The 13,272-nt window shown below is 43.9% G+C and overlaps 1 protein-coding gene across 1 annotated transcript in view; it reads right to left on the bottom strand.

Moving 5' to 3' along the window:
- The window catches only part of LOC128497840 (adhesion G protein-coupled receptor B1-like), a 75,527-nt gene extending 62,676 nt beyond the window's left edge, over window positions 1–12,851 (bottom strand). The window contains exon 1 of the mRNA XM_053468025.1: window positions 11,944–12,851. Coding sequence (XP_053324000.1) covers window positions 11,944–12,682 — 739 coding nt within the window. The 5' untranslated portion in view covers window positions 12,683–12,851. The remainder of the gene's footprint in view (window positions 1–11,943) is intronic.
- Window positions 12,852–13,272: the final 421 nt, after the last annotated feature.

Raw genomic sequence — 13,272 nt, 5'->3', positions numbered from 1 at the left:
GACATAACACTTAATGTAATCCTATAGTATTTTCGTTCGACATTTTAGTCATTATGTTTCCACACTCTGAATTCTTAACAGATGAAAACTTTTCAGGTAGTCCCCCCCCTCGGTTCCTCGGCAGCGTGACACAAATCGCATTTTATAGCTAAGTGCCTCAGTTCATTATACGCCCCGTGTGTTTCCTTAAACGTCTCCCCCGATGCTGCCATTTTCAAGAAATACTGTTTCAGGTTTTCTTCTTTTTTTTATACAGCGTTCCTTGGGTAATTCTACACCCACCATACGCGAAGGAAAAGTGCAGATCAGTAACTTCACATTAAGTGTTAAATTCTCCGGGGACAAATCCCTTTCAATAAAAAAAGAATCCTAAGCATTCTGCCGTTCCTCGGCACAGATCCCCTCCTGCTTTACTCCCCCCAAAGGACGGGAAGTCAGTGGATTTGGTCATCCGTTTTAATATGCCATCAAAATACTTTATCATCTCGATATACGTTACAAACTATAGCTGGGAATCAGGGTTAGCGTGTGTGTGTGTGTGCCCCAGCGCGTATGTTAGTTACCGGGCCGATGGGGACCATTTGGCTTTATTTGCCCCTTGGGCCAGAAGGTGGCAACCTATCTCCTGTCTACAGGGGGGGGGGTGGAAACAGGTCAACTACCGACATATCGATAAATCCCATTTCTGAGGTTATTTTTTCATTTTTACAAAAAAAAAACAATGCAGTAAAATGCAGTAAAATAAGGAAAATACTCAGTAAAGAAAGACATTAACTTAGAAATCGACAAACCCAGCCAGTAGAGTATTTATCTTCGGCACTGGTCCTTCGCACCTCCATCTTTACTACTGGCTGTCGGGATATATCGCGGCGCTCCAATTTTGAGGGCAAGCACAATGTCAGGCAGTAGGAAACGATCGAGGACTGTGCCGACTTGGCCAGGTCCTCCATAATGTTAAGTAGTAGCGCTTCAGGGAGCCTGGTGGCCCAATACCTAGACCTTAACGCCACTGAACCCAACAGAATCAGACAGCTCAAGAGTACGGTGACAACCGAAATCATTATATCACACAATAACCAAATAATATATCAAAAATGGCTTGCTGTTTCTAGAAATAACATTAAAACGGTTTGGATACCTGAGCTTCCATTAGTTTAATAGAGGAATGGGGGTAGCGGGCTATCGTTAATGAGACAGGGCAAATGAACATAACGCATAGGAAGGTTAACCGAGTGGAAAGTCTTTAGAGGCAGCGATCGGCTGTCAGGATGACTCAGGGGCCCTGGAATGATAATGATCTACAAATCTCAGCCCTCGGGCCACTCACAGAATTATATGGTTCTTTATATTCTTAGAGCTCCAGAAATAGCATCGATTCCTCCGTTGCCGTATATATGAGTCCTACACGAGATCTGAGGTCCAGCGCCAGAAAATGTCTCTTTTTAATGTCTTCTCTAAGGACAGCTAAGATGTGGAATACTGGGGAATATAGAATATTTCAATACCTAAAATATTTCTAATAATACAATTAGATTATTCCCAATAATTTAAAAACAAATTACCGTATTGGCTCGGATATAGGCCGCCCCCGTATATAGGCCGCACCCTAAAAGTTTGGTGCTTTTTTAAAGAAAGTTTTTTTCTTTGAAAAAGCACCAAAAAAACATGCTGCCACTCTGTCCCCCCCCGAGATATGCTGCCACTGTCCTCCCTCCCCGAGATACGCTACCACTGTCCTCCTCCTCCCCGAGATATGCTGCCACTGTCCTCCTCTGCCCCCCCGACTTACCGGAGCAGATTCCCGGGTGCCTTGCGGGGCCGGCGGGGGACATCTACGCAATACGCGTATACAACTTCCTGGATGTGCCGGCACCGGAAGTTGTATACGCGTATTGCGTAGATGACCCCCGCCGGCCCCGCAAGACACCCGGGAGTCTGCTCCGGTAGGCCCGGGGGGGCAGAGGTAAAACGTATCGTGCGGACGGTCCGCACGATGCGCTTAGACAACCTCCCATGCCGGCACAAACCCCCCCCCCGGTGGAAAGTGCCGGCAGGGGAGGCTGTCTGAGCGTATCGGGGAGTAGGATGCAGGTCCCCTGCACCGCTGCGGGGGATCTGTATCCTAACCCCACTGCCTGCCCGGCGCCCGGGACTGCATGTCCCGGGCGTCGGGCGCTAGACCCCGAATATAGGCCGCACCCCCACTTTAAAGACTTAAAGTGGGGGGAAAAAGTGCGGCCTATATTCGAGCCAATACGGTATTAGCAAAAATGATTAATTTAAACAAATATTATTCTCCAAAAATGATTCAAGTGAAGGCACTTTTGTATACATTTAGGGTTATTCAGTCCCAATTACAAACTTTATTTTTTTGGTCTTATAATACAAAACAGCAGTGTGGCCTCGTCTTCCAAAGTTTAACATTAATCCCTTATATCCCTTTTTCTACCATTTGACTCATTTCTAAAATGTTATTTTTTATTAGGGAATATTGATTAACTTGCACGGACCGAGGATATCTGCCCTTAAAGCTGTTTACCGACGCTTTCGGCAGGCGGATATTCCCCGTGGAGTTTTCCCTGAGATGCTTTGGCAGCGGGGAATGAGTAGAGTAATTGAAAAAGAATATAAAAAAAAAAAAACACCGGGGGAAGTGAGTCATGTCAACGCTATCCACATCACCCTTGGCTTCTGGCCACCTCTCCATCGTCGATGGAGTCATCCTAATGGGCCGAGAAGAAGCCGTCCACGGCCCAAATAAGTCTCCATGGACCTAATTGAGGAACTCACCTAGAAATCCTTTGACTGAGCGGCCGTGAGGTTCTGCAGGCAGAGAGGAAGATGAAAAGGCGGGAAAGGAACTGACAGCTGCTTACAAATCAATCGGTAATAGGAAGAACTTTGGGTTACAGAGTCTACCCGGCAAGTCTCGATGCCGAGAGGCACTTCATGCGGACGGCGAAATCTAAGAGAAGGTTTGAATTGCAAATAATGATATAATGGAGGGAAAAAAAATGTAGCGGGAGCTCTTAGGAATTGAAGTATGATATAGAGTCAGAGCAGATTGAAAATGATATTGGATTGTTTCGTACAAAAAAAATCTATTGTTTTGGGGGGTTTTAAAACAAATAAAAAAAATAGTAAAATACTAATTAGGTTAATGAATCTCTACCTACTCATTAAAAAGATAGAAATAAAATAAGAAAGATAAGTGGGTAGATAAATATTAGACATTTTCATTTGACTCGATTTTCTGCACTCTCTGTCACGCTCTCGCACTCTCGCTCAATGTCTCCTTTTCCACAGCTCCTCGCTCTCCGCTTCTCCCCCTTCTTCATGTTGTCTTCATTCTTCTTTCCTCTCTGATGATCCGCTGCATTACCCTGGCTTCCTGAAGAACCACCAATCAGAGGAGAGGCTGTCACCCTGCTGCACGCCGAGGCCCCGCCCTAAAGCGGAAGTGCTCCTGGAGCCCAGGGTAACGCAGCGGATCACCAGGAGAAGAGAGAAAGAGGAATGAAGACACGGAGCACGGGAAGAAGCGGAGAACATAAAGGGAGGGAGAGGAAGAGAATGTGACATAGAATGGGCGATAACAATTTTAGTTTCCGAATTAAAAAAAGCCCTCCAACTTTAATTCAAAAACGAAACAAAAAATATATATACGAATGGTTAACGGTCCATGTGCCCAGGTTTAATAAATAATACTACAATTATAGTTTGGTGATTGTCGGATATGAATATTATTCTGAGTAATTCAAACATTAAATAAAAAAAATAACACAATTCTAACACAAGATGGTTTCCAGTGCTGCTTCGTTATTTCTTTTAAAGCTGAATCCCCTCTTTTTTTTATTCCTCGTATCAAATAAAAAATACATTTTTCAAAATATTGCTCTATTTTAAAACAGTTCTAGTTTTTGCCCCGTGATATAATGTTTTCAGGCAGCTGCATATCAGCCGTTTGTATGATTCTCGCTCTGTTATCTGATCCCCGATCTACTAACCCCCCCGACTCCTTATCATACTGCCTGTGGGGAACAATAGAATGCCTCAGTCTTAATCACCATCATGGACACTCTGACTAATGAAAATCTATGGAGGAACGGACTTCATTAGCATTGCCATAAAGCATCAGCTCAGTGTGGTGTTTGAGCCGTGAAAGTCACCCAAAATATCACATGACTAACAGCAACGGCGGCTCCAGGTCTGCAGATAAAGTTTTTTGAGACAAAATTAGATAAAACCAGGTTTTTTTTCCACACTGACCGACATTATTGTATACAGAGCTGGGGTTTAAAGGAGAAAAACATTATCTTCCCCAAAAAATGTTGATATAAATAATGGGTAACGGGTGGATATAAAACGTAAAGGGTTAACCACGGCCGCAGTATCTCGGTCTTAGCACCGGGGTGGATGGGAGAGTGGCAGCGAATCTATATGCGGCGTGCGAGTGCGGAATCAAGAAGCCGCCCTGGTATTTATCGCATCCCGACAGATCTGCGCGGCCCGAGGCGACGTCCTTTACCTGCAGATCCGAAATGCAAGGTGACAGCTCAGCGATGCTTCTCGCCGTTCAGCATTTCTCAGGTCCCCGGCACCGATGATTGGAAGGATTCGCCCCGTGCAACAGGAAATGAAAACCAAATAAAATAACCGTTCTGGCATCTTTTGGGGGTTTACTTTACTGAGAGAGTGGTGGATAAGTGGAACAGCCTCCCAGCAGAGGTGGTAGAGGGTAATACAGCAAGGGGATTTAAGCCTAACTCTATTGAACCCTTGATAATTTGCTTGTTTTGCATATTCTCTAATCCAAATTCATATAGGATCTGGGAAAATTATGAAATTTACTTGATTCTACTGGTTTTTTGAAGCGCTGCCCAGTAGAGGAGGGCGATATTTTTATTTAACGCTGGACATCGGGATCTAGATGTTGAAATGAATAATTATTAAACGTGGGAAAGAGTGGATTTTTTTCCTGTTTCCGTGGTTGTTCGGGTCACGGATGTTGTGATGTCACCTGAGCGCTCTCGAAGTGCTTATGTTTGCTCCCACGGTTTCTGCAGTCAACCCCCCCCCGGGAGAGAATTTTCCCCCCTTTTTGCCCAGCCGCAGGCGTAAGTAATAATCCCACTTGTGAATTTCAGGATAAAAACTAAAATGCCTTCTAAGGCTTACAAAAATCTCAAGTCCTTTTGAGAATCTTGGGAACCATGACAACGGTATTACTTGTGTACTTTCTCAAGTACCCTCGAGGACCCCGATGCCACCCAATATACTAAATATATAGAGGTTATCGGGGGTACGAGACCCTGTATTCCCACCCCACCTCCACTACCACCCGTCCTGACCTCTTACTGTGAAATTACTTCTTAGAAACCTTCCCAGCGCCGTAAACAGTAACAACCCCCAGTGCTGTATACAGTAATATAACCCCCAGCGCTGTATACAGTAATATAACCCCCAGCGCTGTATACAGTAATATAACCCCCCAGCACTGTATACAGTAATATAACCCCCCAGCGCTGTATACAGTAATATAACCCCCCAGCGCTGTATACAGTAATATAACCCCCAGCGCTGTATACAGTAATATAACCCCCCAGCGCTGTATACAGTAATATAACCCCACCCAGCACTGTATACAGTAATATAACCCCCAGCACTGTATACAGTAATATACCCCCCAGCACTGTATACAGTAATATAACCGCCAGCGCTGTATACAGTAATATACCCCCCAGCACTGTATACAGTAATATAACCGCCAGCGCTGTATACAGTAATATAACCCCCCAGCGCTGTATACAGTAATATAACCCCCAGCGCTGTATACAGTAATATAACCCCCAGAGCTGTATACAGTAATATAACCCCCAGCGCTGTATACAGTAATATAACCCCCAGCGCTGTATACAGTAATATAACCCCCCAGCACTGTATACAGTAATATAACCCCCCAGCGCTGTATACAGTAATATAACCCCCCAGCGCTGTATACAGTAATATAACCCCCAGCGCTGTATACAGTAATATAACCCCCAGCGCTGTATACAGTAATATAACCCCCCAGCGCTGTATACAGTAATATAACCCTCAGCGCTGTATACAGTAATATAACCCCCAGCGCTGTATACAGTAATATAACCCCCAGCACTGTATACAGTGATATAACCCCCAGCACTGTATACAGTAATATAACCCCCAGCACTGTATACAGTAATATAACCCCCAGCGCTGTATACAGTGATATACCCCCCCAGCACTGTATACAGTAATATAACCCCCCAGCGCTTTATACAGTAATATAACCCCCCAGCGCTGTATACAGTAATATAACCCCCCCAGTGCTGTATACAGTAATATAACCCCCCAGCGCTGTGTACAGTAATATAACCCCCCAGCGCTGTATACAGTAATATAACCCCCAGCGCTGTATACAGTAATATAACCCCCAGCGCTGTATACAGTAATATAACCCCCAGTGCTGTATACAGTAATATAACCCCCAGTGCTGTATACAGTAATATAACCCCCCCAGCGCTGTATACAGTAATATAACCCCCAGCGCTGTATACAGTAATATAACCCCCCAGCGCTGTATACAGTAATATAACCCCCAGCGCTGTATACAGTAATATAACCCCCCAGCGCTGTATACAGTAATATAACCCCCAGCGCTGTATACAGTAATATAACCCCCAGCGCTGTATACAGTAATATAACCCCCAGTGCTGTATACAGTAATATAACCCCCAGTGCTGTATACAGTAATATAACCCCCCAGCGCTGTATACAGTAATATAACCCCCCAGCGCTGTATACAGTAATATAACCCCCAGCGCTGTATACAGTAATATAACCCCCAGCGCTGTATACAGTAATATAACCCCCAGCGCTGTATACAGTAATATAACCCCCAGTGCTGTATACAGTAATATAACCCCCCCAGCGCTGTATACAGTAATATAACCCCCAGCGCTGTATACAGTAATATAACCCCCAGCGCTGTATACAGTAATATAACCCCAGCTCTGTATACAGTAATATAACCCCCAGCGCTGTATACAGTAATATAACCCCGAGCACTGTATACAGTAATAACCCTCAGACCTGGAGGCCGCCATAGCTGTCAGTCATGTGATATTTTGGGTGACTTTCCCGGCTCAAACACCACACTGAGCTGATGCTTTATGGCAGTGCTAGTGAAGTCCATTCTTTCATAGACTTCCATTAGTCATAGAGTCTGACTGGGTGATTAAGACTGAGCCATTCTATTGCCCCCCACAGGCAGTATGATAAGGAGTCGGGGTGTTTAGTAGATTGGGGGTCAGATAACAGAGCGAGAATCATACAAACGGCTGATATGCAGCTGCCTGAAAACATTATATTACGGGGCAAAAACTACAACCGGGGTAAAAAAGGAAACCGCAGAAAATAAGTTATTTTTACTCTGATATTAGAAATAAAAAAAATGATGGGAATCCGTTAAAATCAAACATTTATGATTAACTAAAACAAGGGAAATCTAATGCTTTTACCTGTAAGGTTTTGTTCTCTGGTGGAAAGATTTCCCCCGTGTTTCGGATCACCGTTGCGGGGGAAATTATTTGTTCGCTTGGGGTTTTTTTGCCCCCGACAATGGATGTCAAGCTTTTCCAGCTGAATCTGACACCGCAGAGAGCCGCATTTTTTTTTCATGTACCTTTGCACGAAATCGCATATCTGTTCTTAAAAATCTATATTTTTGATAATGCAGCGAAATCATAACAGGCTGTCGCGTAAGAGCAAAATAACTGCTTATTAAGTGGCGTCCCGCTGGGTAAAACTGCACTCAGCTCTATAGAAACGCACAGAAAGCCTCCGACGCCTGGTAAGACGACCCAACCGACGGGGAAAAGCACGCTGATTCATTCCAAATGCAGAAATACGCCGGGTATTATTTTTTTTCTTTCTTGTGTTTTTGTTTATTTAAATATATTTTAGAGGAAAGGTATGTGTTCATTGCGTTAAGCAGAGAATTATCAAAGAAGAAGATACGGTATGGAAGGAGAAGACGCCATTGCTTCATATTAGAGAAGCAGAACGTTCAATGTAGTGTAACACGGTAGTTTATCAATGATAGGGTGGTAGATAAGTGGAACAGCCTCCCAGCAGAAGGGCTAGAGGGTGATACTTTAAGGCAAGTTAAGCTTGCATGGGATAGGCATAGAGTGGCCAAGACAAGATAAAAGTAAAGTTCTAGGTCTTCTACCAGCGATAAAAACCCTGCCCTTAAGCAGTCGTCGGTCTCGTCTTAGATTCAGGAGCCGTATGTCTATCCAGTATTTAAATTCCTTCACTGTATCAGCCTCTACCACTTATGTTGGGAGGCTGTTCCATTTATCTACCACCCTCCTGTAGACCAAACAGCAAGACCAGGACCATGTAATGGAACTAATAGCCATGAATGATACCAGGACCACTAGAAGGACACGTGGACATAAATGGTATAGATGGAAAAGTTAAGGTTCTGAGGAATGGTTCCGAAGCCCTATTTGGGGCGTAGAATCCCATAATAAGGCTTTTGAAACATTGTAAGGTTGAAATAAGTCCATCAAATCCAACCTTTCCAAGAGATCCCTCATTGCTTTGATCCGTAACAAAGTTCCAAGAAGGTTCCTGAAGAAGGACAAATCCTGAAATGTCAAATCACATCCAGACGTAGCACATGCGCGGTCTACATACATCTGTCATCTGCGTGCCGCCCCAACCCCAAAAGCACCCCCCCCCGGAGAACGTCTCTTAGGGTTTGATCTTTTTTAGAAGGTGGCCTAGAAAAAGTGTGTTTTGCGGATCAGGACTGCCCAGTCACAGCCAGGTCTATTAAGAGAGGCCCGGGAATAGTATAAAAAATACGGGAAATGTAAAAAAAAACAAAAGAAACAGAAACCTTTAAAAACCCAAAGCACTGAAAATAATCCATGTGAAGGTTTTAAATTTGAGGTCAATTTAATCCACTTTGTTGAGCCCCATATTGACCAATGGAGTGTTCACAAGATCTACAGAACGATCTGATATTATGTAGAAGACATGTTTATACATTCTAAAACAGTTTTTGTGTTTTCACACGTGGTGGCCACGGATCGAGGTCACACGGGTGGGCCATTTTCTTACAGGACACATGTATTTCACGTGTAAAATGCTGCCCCCTGTAGTTTGTAGGCTGTATAAACTCACAGAAGGGAACGAGTTACTCAGTTATACCTCCCACATACTGCAGGGGGCAGCACTTTACACACACTGGTCAGAATCATGCGATATGATTTATACAGGTCCTGACGTGCTAACCCTAGGCCGCATACTTCAACGTCATTGGCTTACGCAAAATTAGAGCATTAAACAGTCTTGCTCATCCCAAACTTCCTGTTGCAGGTATGACGAAGCTCCCCAGCTCCATATAAGGAAGGAAGGAAGGGGGCGTGTCTCAGTTAAGGAGGCAGGACTATCAACGCATGGGTGTGGCTAGCCTGAAAAGACTTGAAAAGGCAGGGAGTGGGTGGTCTCAGGATTGAAAGTAGGAAGGACCTGGGTGGGGAGTGGGTGGAGCCAAACACTACATTTAAACCCACTGACCCAGAGGCCTGGTGATCACTTCTGGTTTCTGGAGTCCTCTGCTCTGGGTGAATTCTGAAAGGGTTAAAGTCATTATATTAATGCCATGTGTGGTTGTAAAATAATTGCACCCTTTCAGCGCCATGGGCTTTTAACGCAAAAGATTCAGTCCCAACGAACTAACCTCTTTTTCTTAAAGACCTTAAGTCATTAAGTTTCCTATAACCTGTTCTAAGTACAGACCGATATATCCGTTAACTTTGCCATTTGCCATTGAAGAGCAATATATATATATATATATAAAAAAATACAATTAACACCTTGGGCTGCTTTGTAATTGTGTTAATTATTTTAAATGATTTAACGCAACCGGCTGTCATCGTCAGAGGAAAAAAAGTTGCCGAGGGCTGGTATTCCAGCGAGCCCCGGAACAGCGAATTTTGACCCAAAAGTTCTAACGAAACGCTTCAACGTTTAGCAAATTTGACCATTTTTCTGCCAGAATCTTGGACTGAAAATGCTGCTTGAGCAAAGGGTGCTTCAAAGGGTTAAAAACAGCTTCAATCGCTTTCGTTATGATGCTTGCGAGTATATATTAGCAAACTAATCAGCCTTGTGCGCGTTCAGAACATATACCGCTGCAGAGCATTCCACAGATAAGTAATCTGCTGCCTATACGGACATTTTTAACTATTTGTGGAAGACCTGTGGCCAATGGCAATACATTCCTACTAATATCGTGATGGGGGCGTCCAGGGCCGCGTATGTACAGTGACATCAGCTGCAGATGTGATAAATTAATAACACGGCTAATGCCTGAGTCCAAATGCAGCCATGCAAAGTCCGCTAACTGCTAATCAGGGCTTGTCGGAGGCATTTAACACTTCGAGTAACAGAGCGGAGTCAACACATCTCAAGAGCCAAACGACTGTAGAAATTTAACCCCCTCCTGAAATGTTCCTTGGCTAGTCAGTGCTCTCTTTGAGCACTTAGTGAGCTAAACGTGCTACAGAATGACAACTTGTGTATCACAAAAATAACCTTTTAAGTGCCAGAGCATTGTGTAATGTATCCATTTTTTATGTTAATGGGTTAAAATTTAAATTTATAGTCAATTAAATTCAAGCTTTTCAGTGTCAGGGCAGAGTGCAATGTGTCATTTTTAAAAAAAATATCTAAATGAGTTAAGATTTATATTAATAGTCAATTAAATGTAACCTTTTAAGTGCCATAGTTAAGCGCAATGTGTTATTTATCTCAATGGGTTAAAATTTGAATCAATACTCAATTCAACTTAACCTTTTACATGCCGGTGTAGCATACCGTGCATCATTTATTTTACCTCACTTGGATAAGATTTGCATCCATGGTGAATTAAATTTAACCTTTTATGTGCCAGAATAAAGTGCGATGTGTCAGTTTTTAAAAATCTCATTGGCCAATTAAATTTAACTCTTTAAATGTCAAGACAGATTTGGAAAACAATTTTGTAAAAAGAAAAAGGGCTAGCAGCTCTGATTATTACACATCTGGACTAATACTCATTTAACAAACGTGAGCTTCTAGGGTGGCTGTTTAAAACTAAACATACATCAGACCACCAATTCCAATGTTGACGTGCCCCGCGTCATGGAGCATTAACCCTTCACAGGACAGGGCGCTATGAAATGGAGTTGTGCAAGCATTAGCGACGTATCTAGAATCCGATGCATTCAATCCTATAAGTACCAGAATTGCCTAGGAAGAGCATAGTATTGAAAACATGCCAACAAACGCTGTTCATTTACCCCCATCAAGGACCTTTTAACCACTTAAATGTCAAACGCTATCACAAACATGTTCTTTTGGAGTGCAGTGCACTCTTCTGGCCATCGCAGCGTTAATTTTTTGAGCGTTCCACGCATTGTTGATATACGGGCTTTATATCCCGTAACATTCGCAAAATCAGGGACGAATTTGAAAAAAAAAAACCCTTTCTCATTTATTTCGGCCGGAAAAAAAACCCATGAATTGTGTGCGCTTCAGAGCGAATTCCCGGAGGAAAGAGTAAAATCACTGCTCTTTCTGCACTATCCTGTCCAATAACGGCAGCATCTCACGCTCAGGCGAGCCGAGCCGGCTTCTGCATCTAGTTACTGGCACTCGAAAGCGGCGGGGACAGATATTTCCTTAAGAACGCGCAGAAGGCACAAGGAGAACCGTTCGACGGCACTTAATATCATCTCATCGCGACGTTCCGTTATCTCGACAAAACATTCCGCAGAGAGGAAAAAAGAAACAATCGAGACGGGAAAAAGGCACGTCGGAGGTTACGCACTTTGAACAACATCACGAGCCGTCTTAACTCACCCTGAAACTCTCCCGCATCTCTGGAGCTGCTCATGCAGTTTTCTAGATATATCCCGTCTTTGAAGCAATCGTCCTTCTTCTTGTTTAACCCTGTAATTTCGCTTGGGTGAGCCTGACTCTGGACCTCCCCGTCGTTGCAAGAACAAGGAGTCTGCATGATGCCGCAGGGGTGCGCGCTGCTACTGGTGGTGAGACAGGTATCCAACCATCTACAGAGCATCTGGCAGGCGGCTTTGCTGGGGTTGCGATTACCCAAGACGAGGTATTCCAAAGAGAAATCCGTCTCCATAGGCTTGACCGGCTGCAACTGGGCGCCTTCCCAAATCGGAAGGGTCTGTTTCATCTGGAGGAACTGCTTGTTGGACTGCAGAAAGGCATATTGGACGGAACTATCACACAGTTTCAAGACGTCGTCGAAACTTTCCATACCCAAGTACGTCCGAGTGGACTCCAGAAAGGAGTCAAACTGCGAGGTTCGAATTTGTTGATGGTCGCATATGCCGGAGGGTTTAGAGACCTTCATGTACAAAGTGTATCTCCTGGGGTCGGGATTCTGGATAATCCACGAACACACGGAAGAGTTCAAGGGAAAGACGGACAAGGAAGAAAAATAACCAAAAAATTTCCCCTGGACCAGCGTGGTGCAAGGGTTGTGTCCCAAGTCAAGGCTGGCCGCAGTCCACGCAAAAAAAAGTGAAAACGTGAAAAGCAGGTTGTGGGGGAATCCAACGCTCCTCATCCTAGGTCTCTGGTCCTCTGGAATTCAAAGTAATTGTCAGGCAGGGGCCAGATTGTGAACATAACAGGTGCAGCGAGAGAGAGAGGGAGGCAGTTTATGAGTCTTGAGCGAAATCAAACCAGCCTTCGTACGCTTGTCTCAGGCGCCCCCTTGTGGCTTCCACAAAAATCTGAAAAAGAAGTGGGAAAAAAAAAAAACTTTAACTCTTTGATATCTCATAGAAACACAGTCTATGTCTAGTCTGCACGTTTCTCCTGCTGTAACGACTCAAACCTTAATCAGTCGTCGGTCTCGTCTTAGATTCAGGAGCCGTATGACTATCCCACGCATGTTTAATACCCTCGCTGTATTACCCTCTACCACTTCTGCTGGGAGACTGTTCCACTTATCTACCACCCTCTCAGTAAAGTAAAACTTCCTTCCGTTCATCGCAGCCTCTGTGTGTTAGATTCCGGTCTCTTGTTGTAACATTTCTCCTCCTTTGAAATAAACTCCCCTCCTGTCCTTTTGTTAAATCCCTTTGTGTATTTCAATTATTTCCATTTCTCTATCTCCTGATTTGATGTTTTCGATCAATAAAAATAAATAGT

The sequence above is a fragment of the Spea bombifrons genome, chromosome 5, assembly GCF_027358695.1.
Source record: "Spea bombifrons isolate aSpeBom1 chromosome 5, aSpeBom1.2.pri, whole genome shotgun sequence".
In the NCBI taxonomy this organism is placed as follows: domain Eukaryota; kingdom Metazoa; phylum Chordata; class Amphibia; order Anura; family Pelobatidae; genus Spea; species Spea bombifrons.
This window is presented reverse-complemented; position numbering and strand designations above follow the sequence as displayed.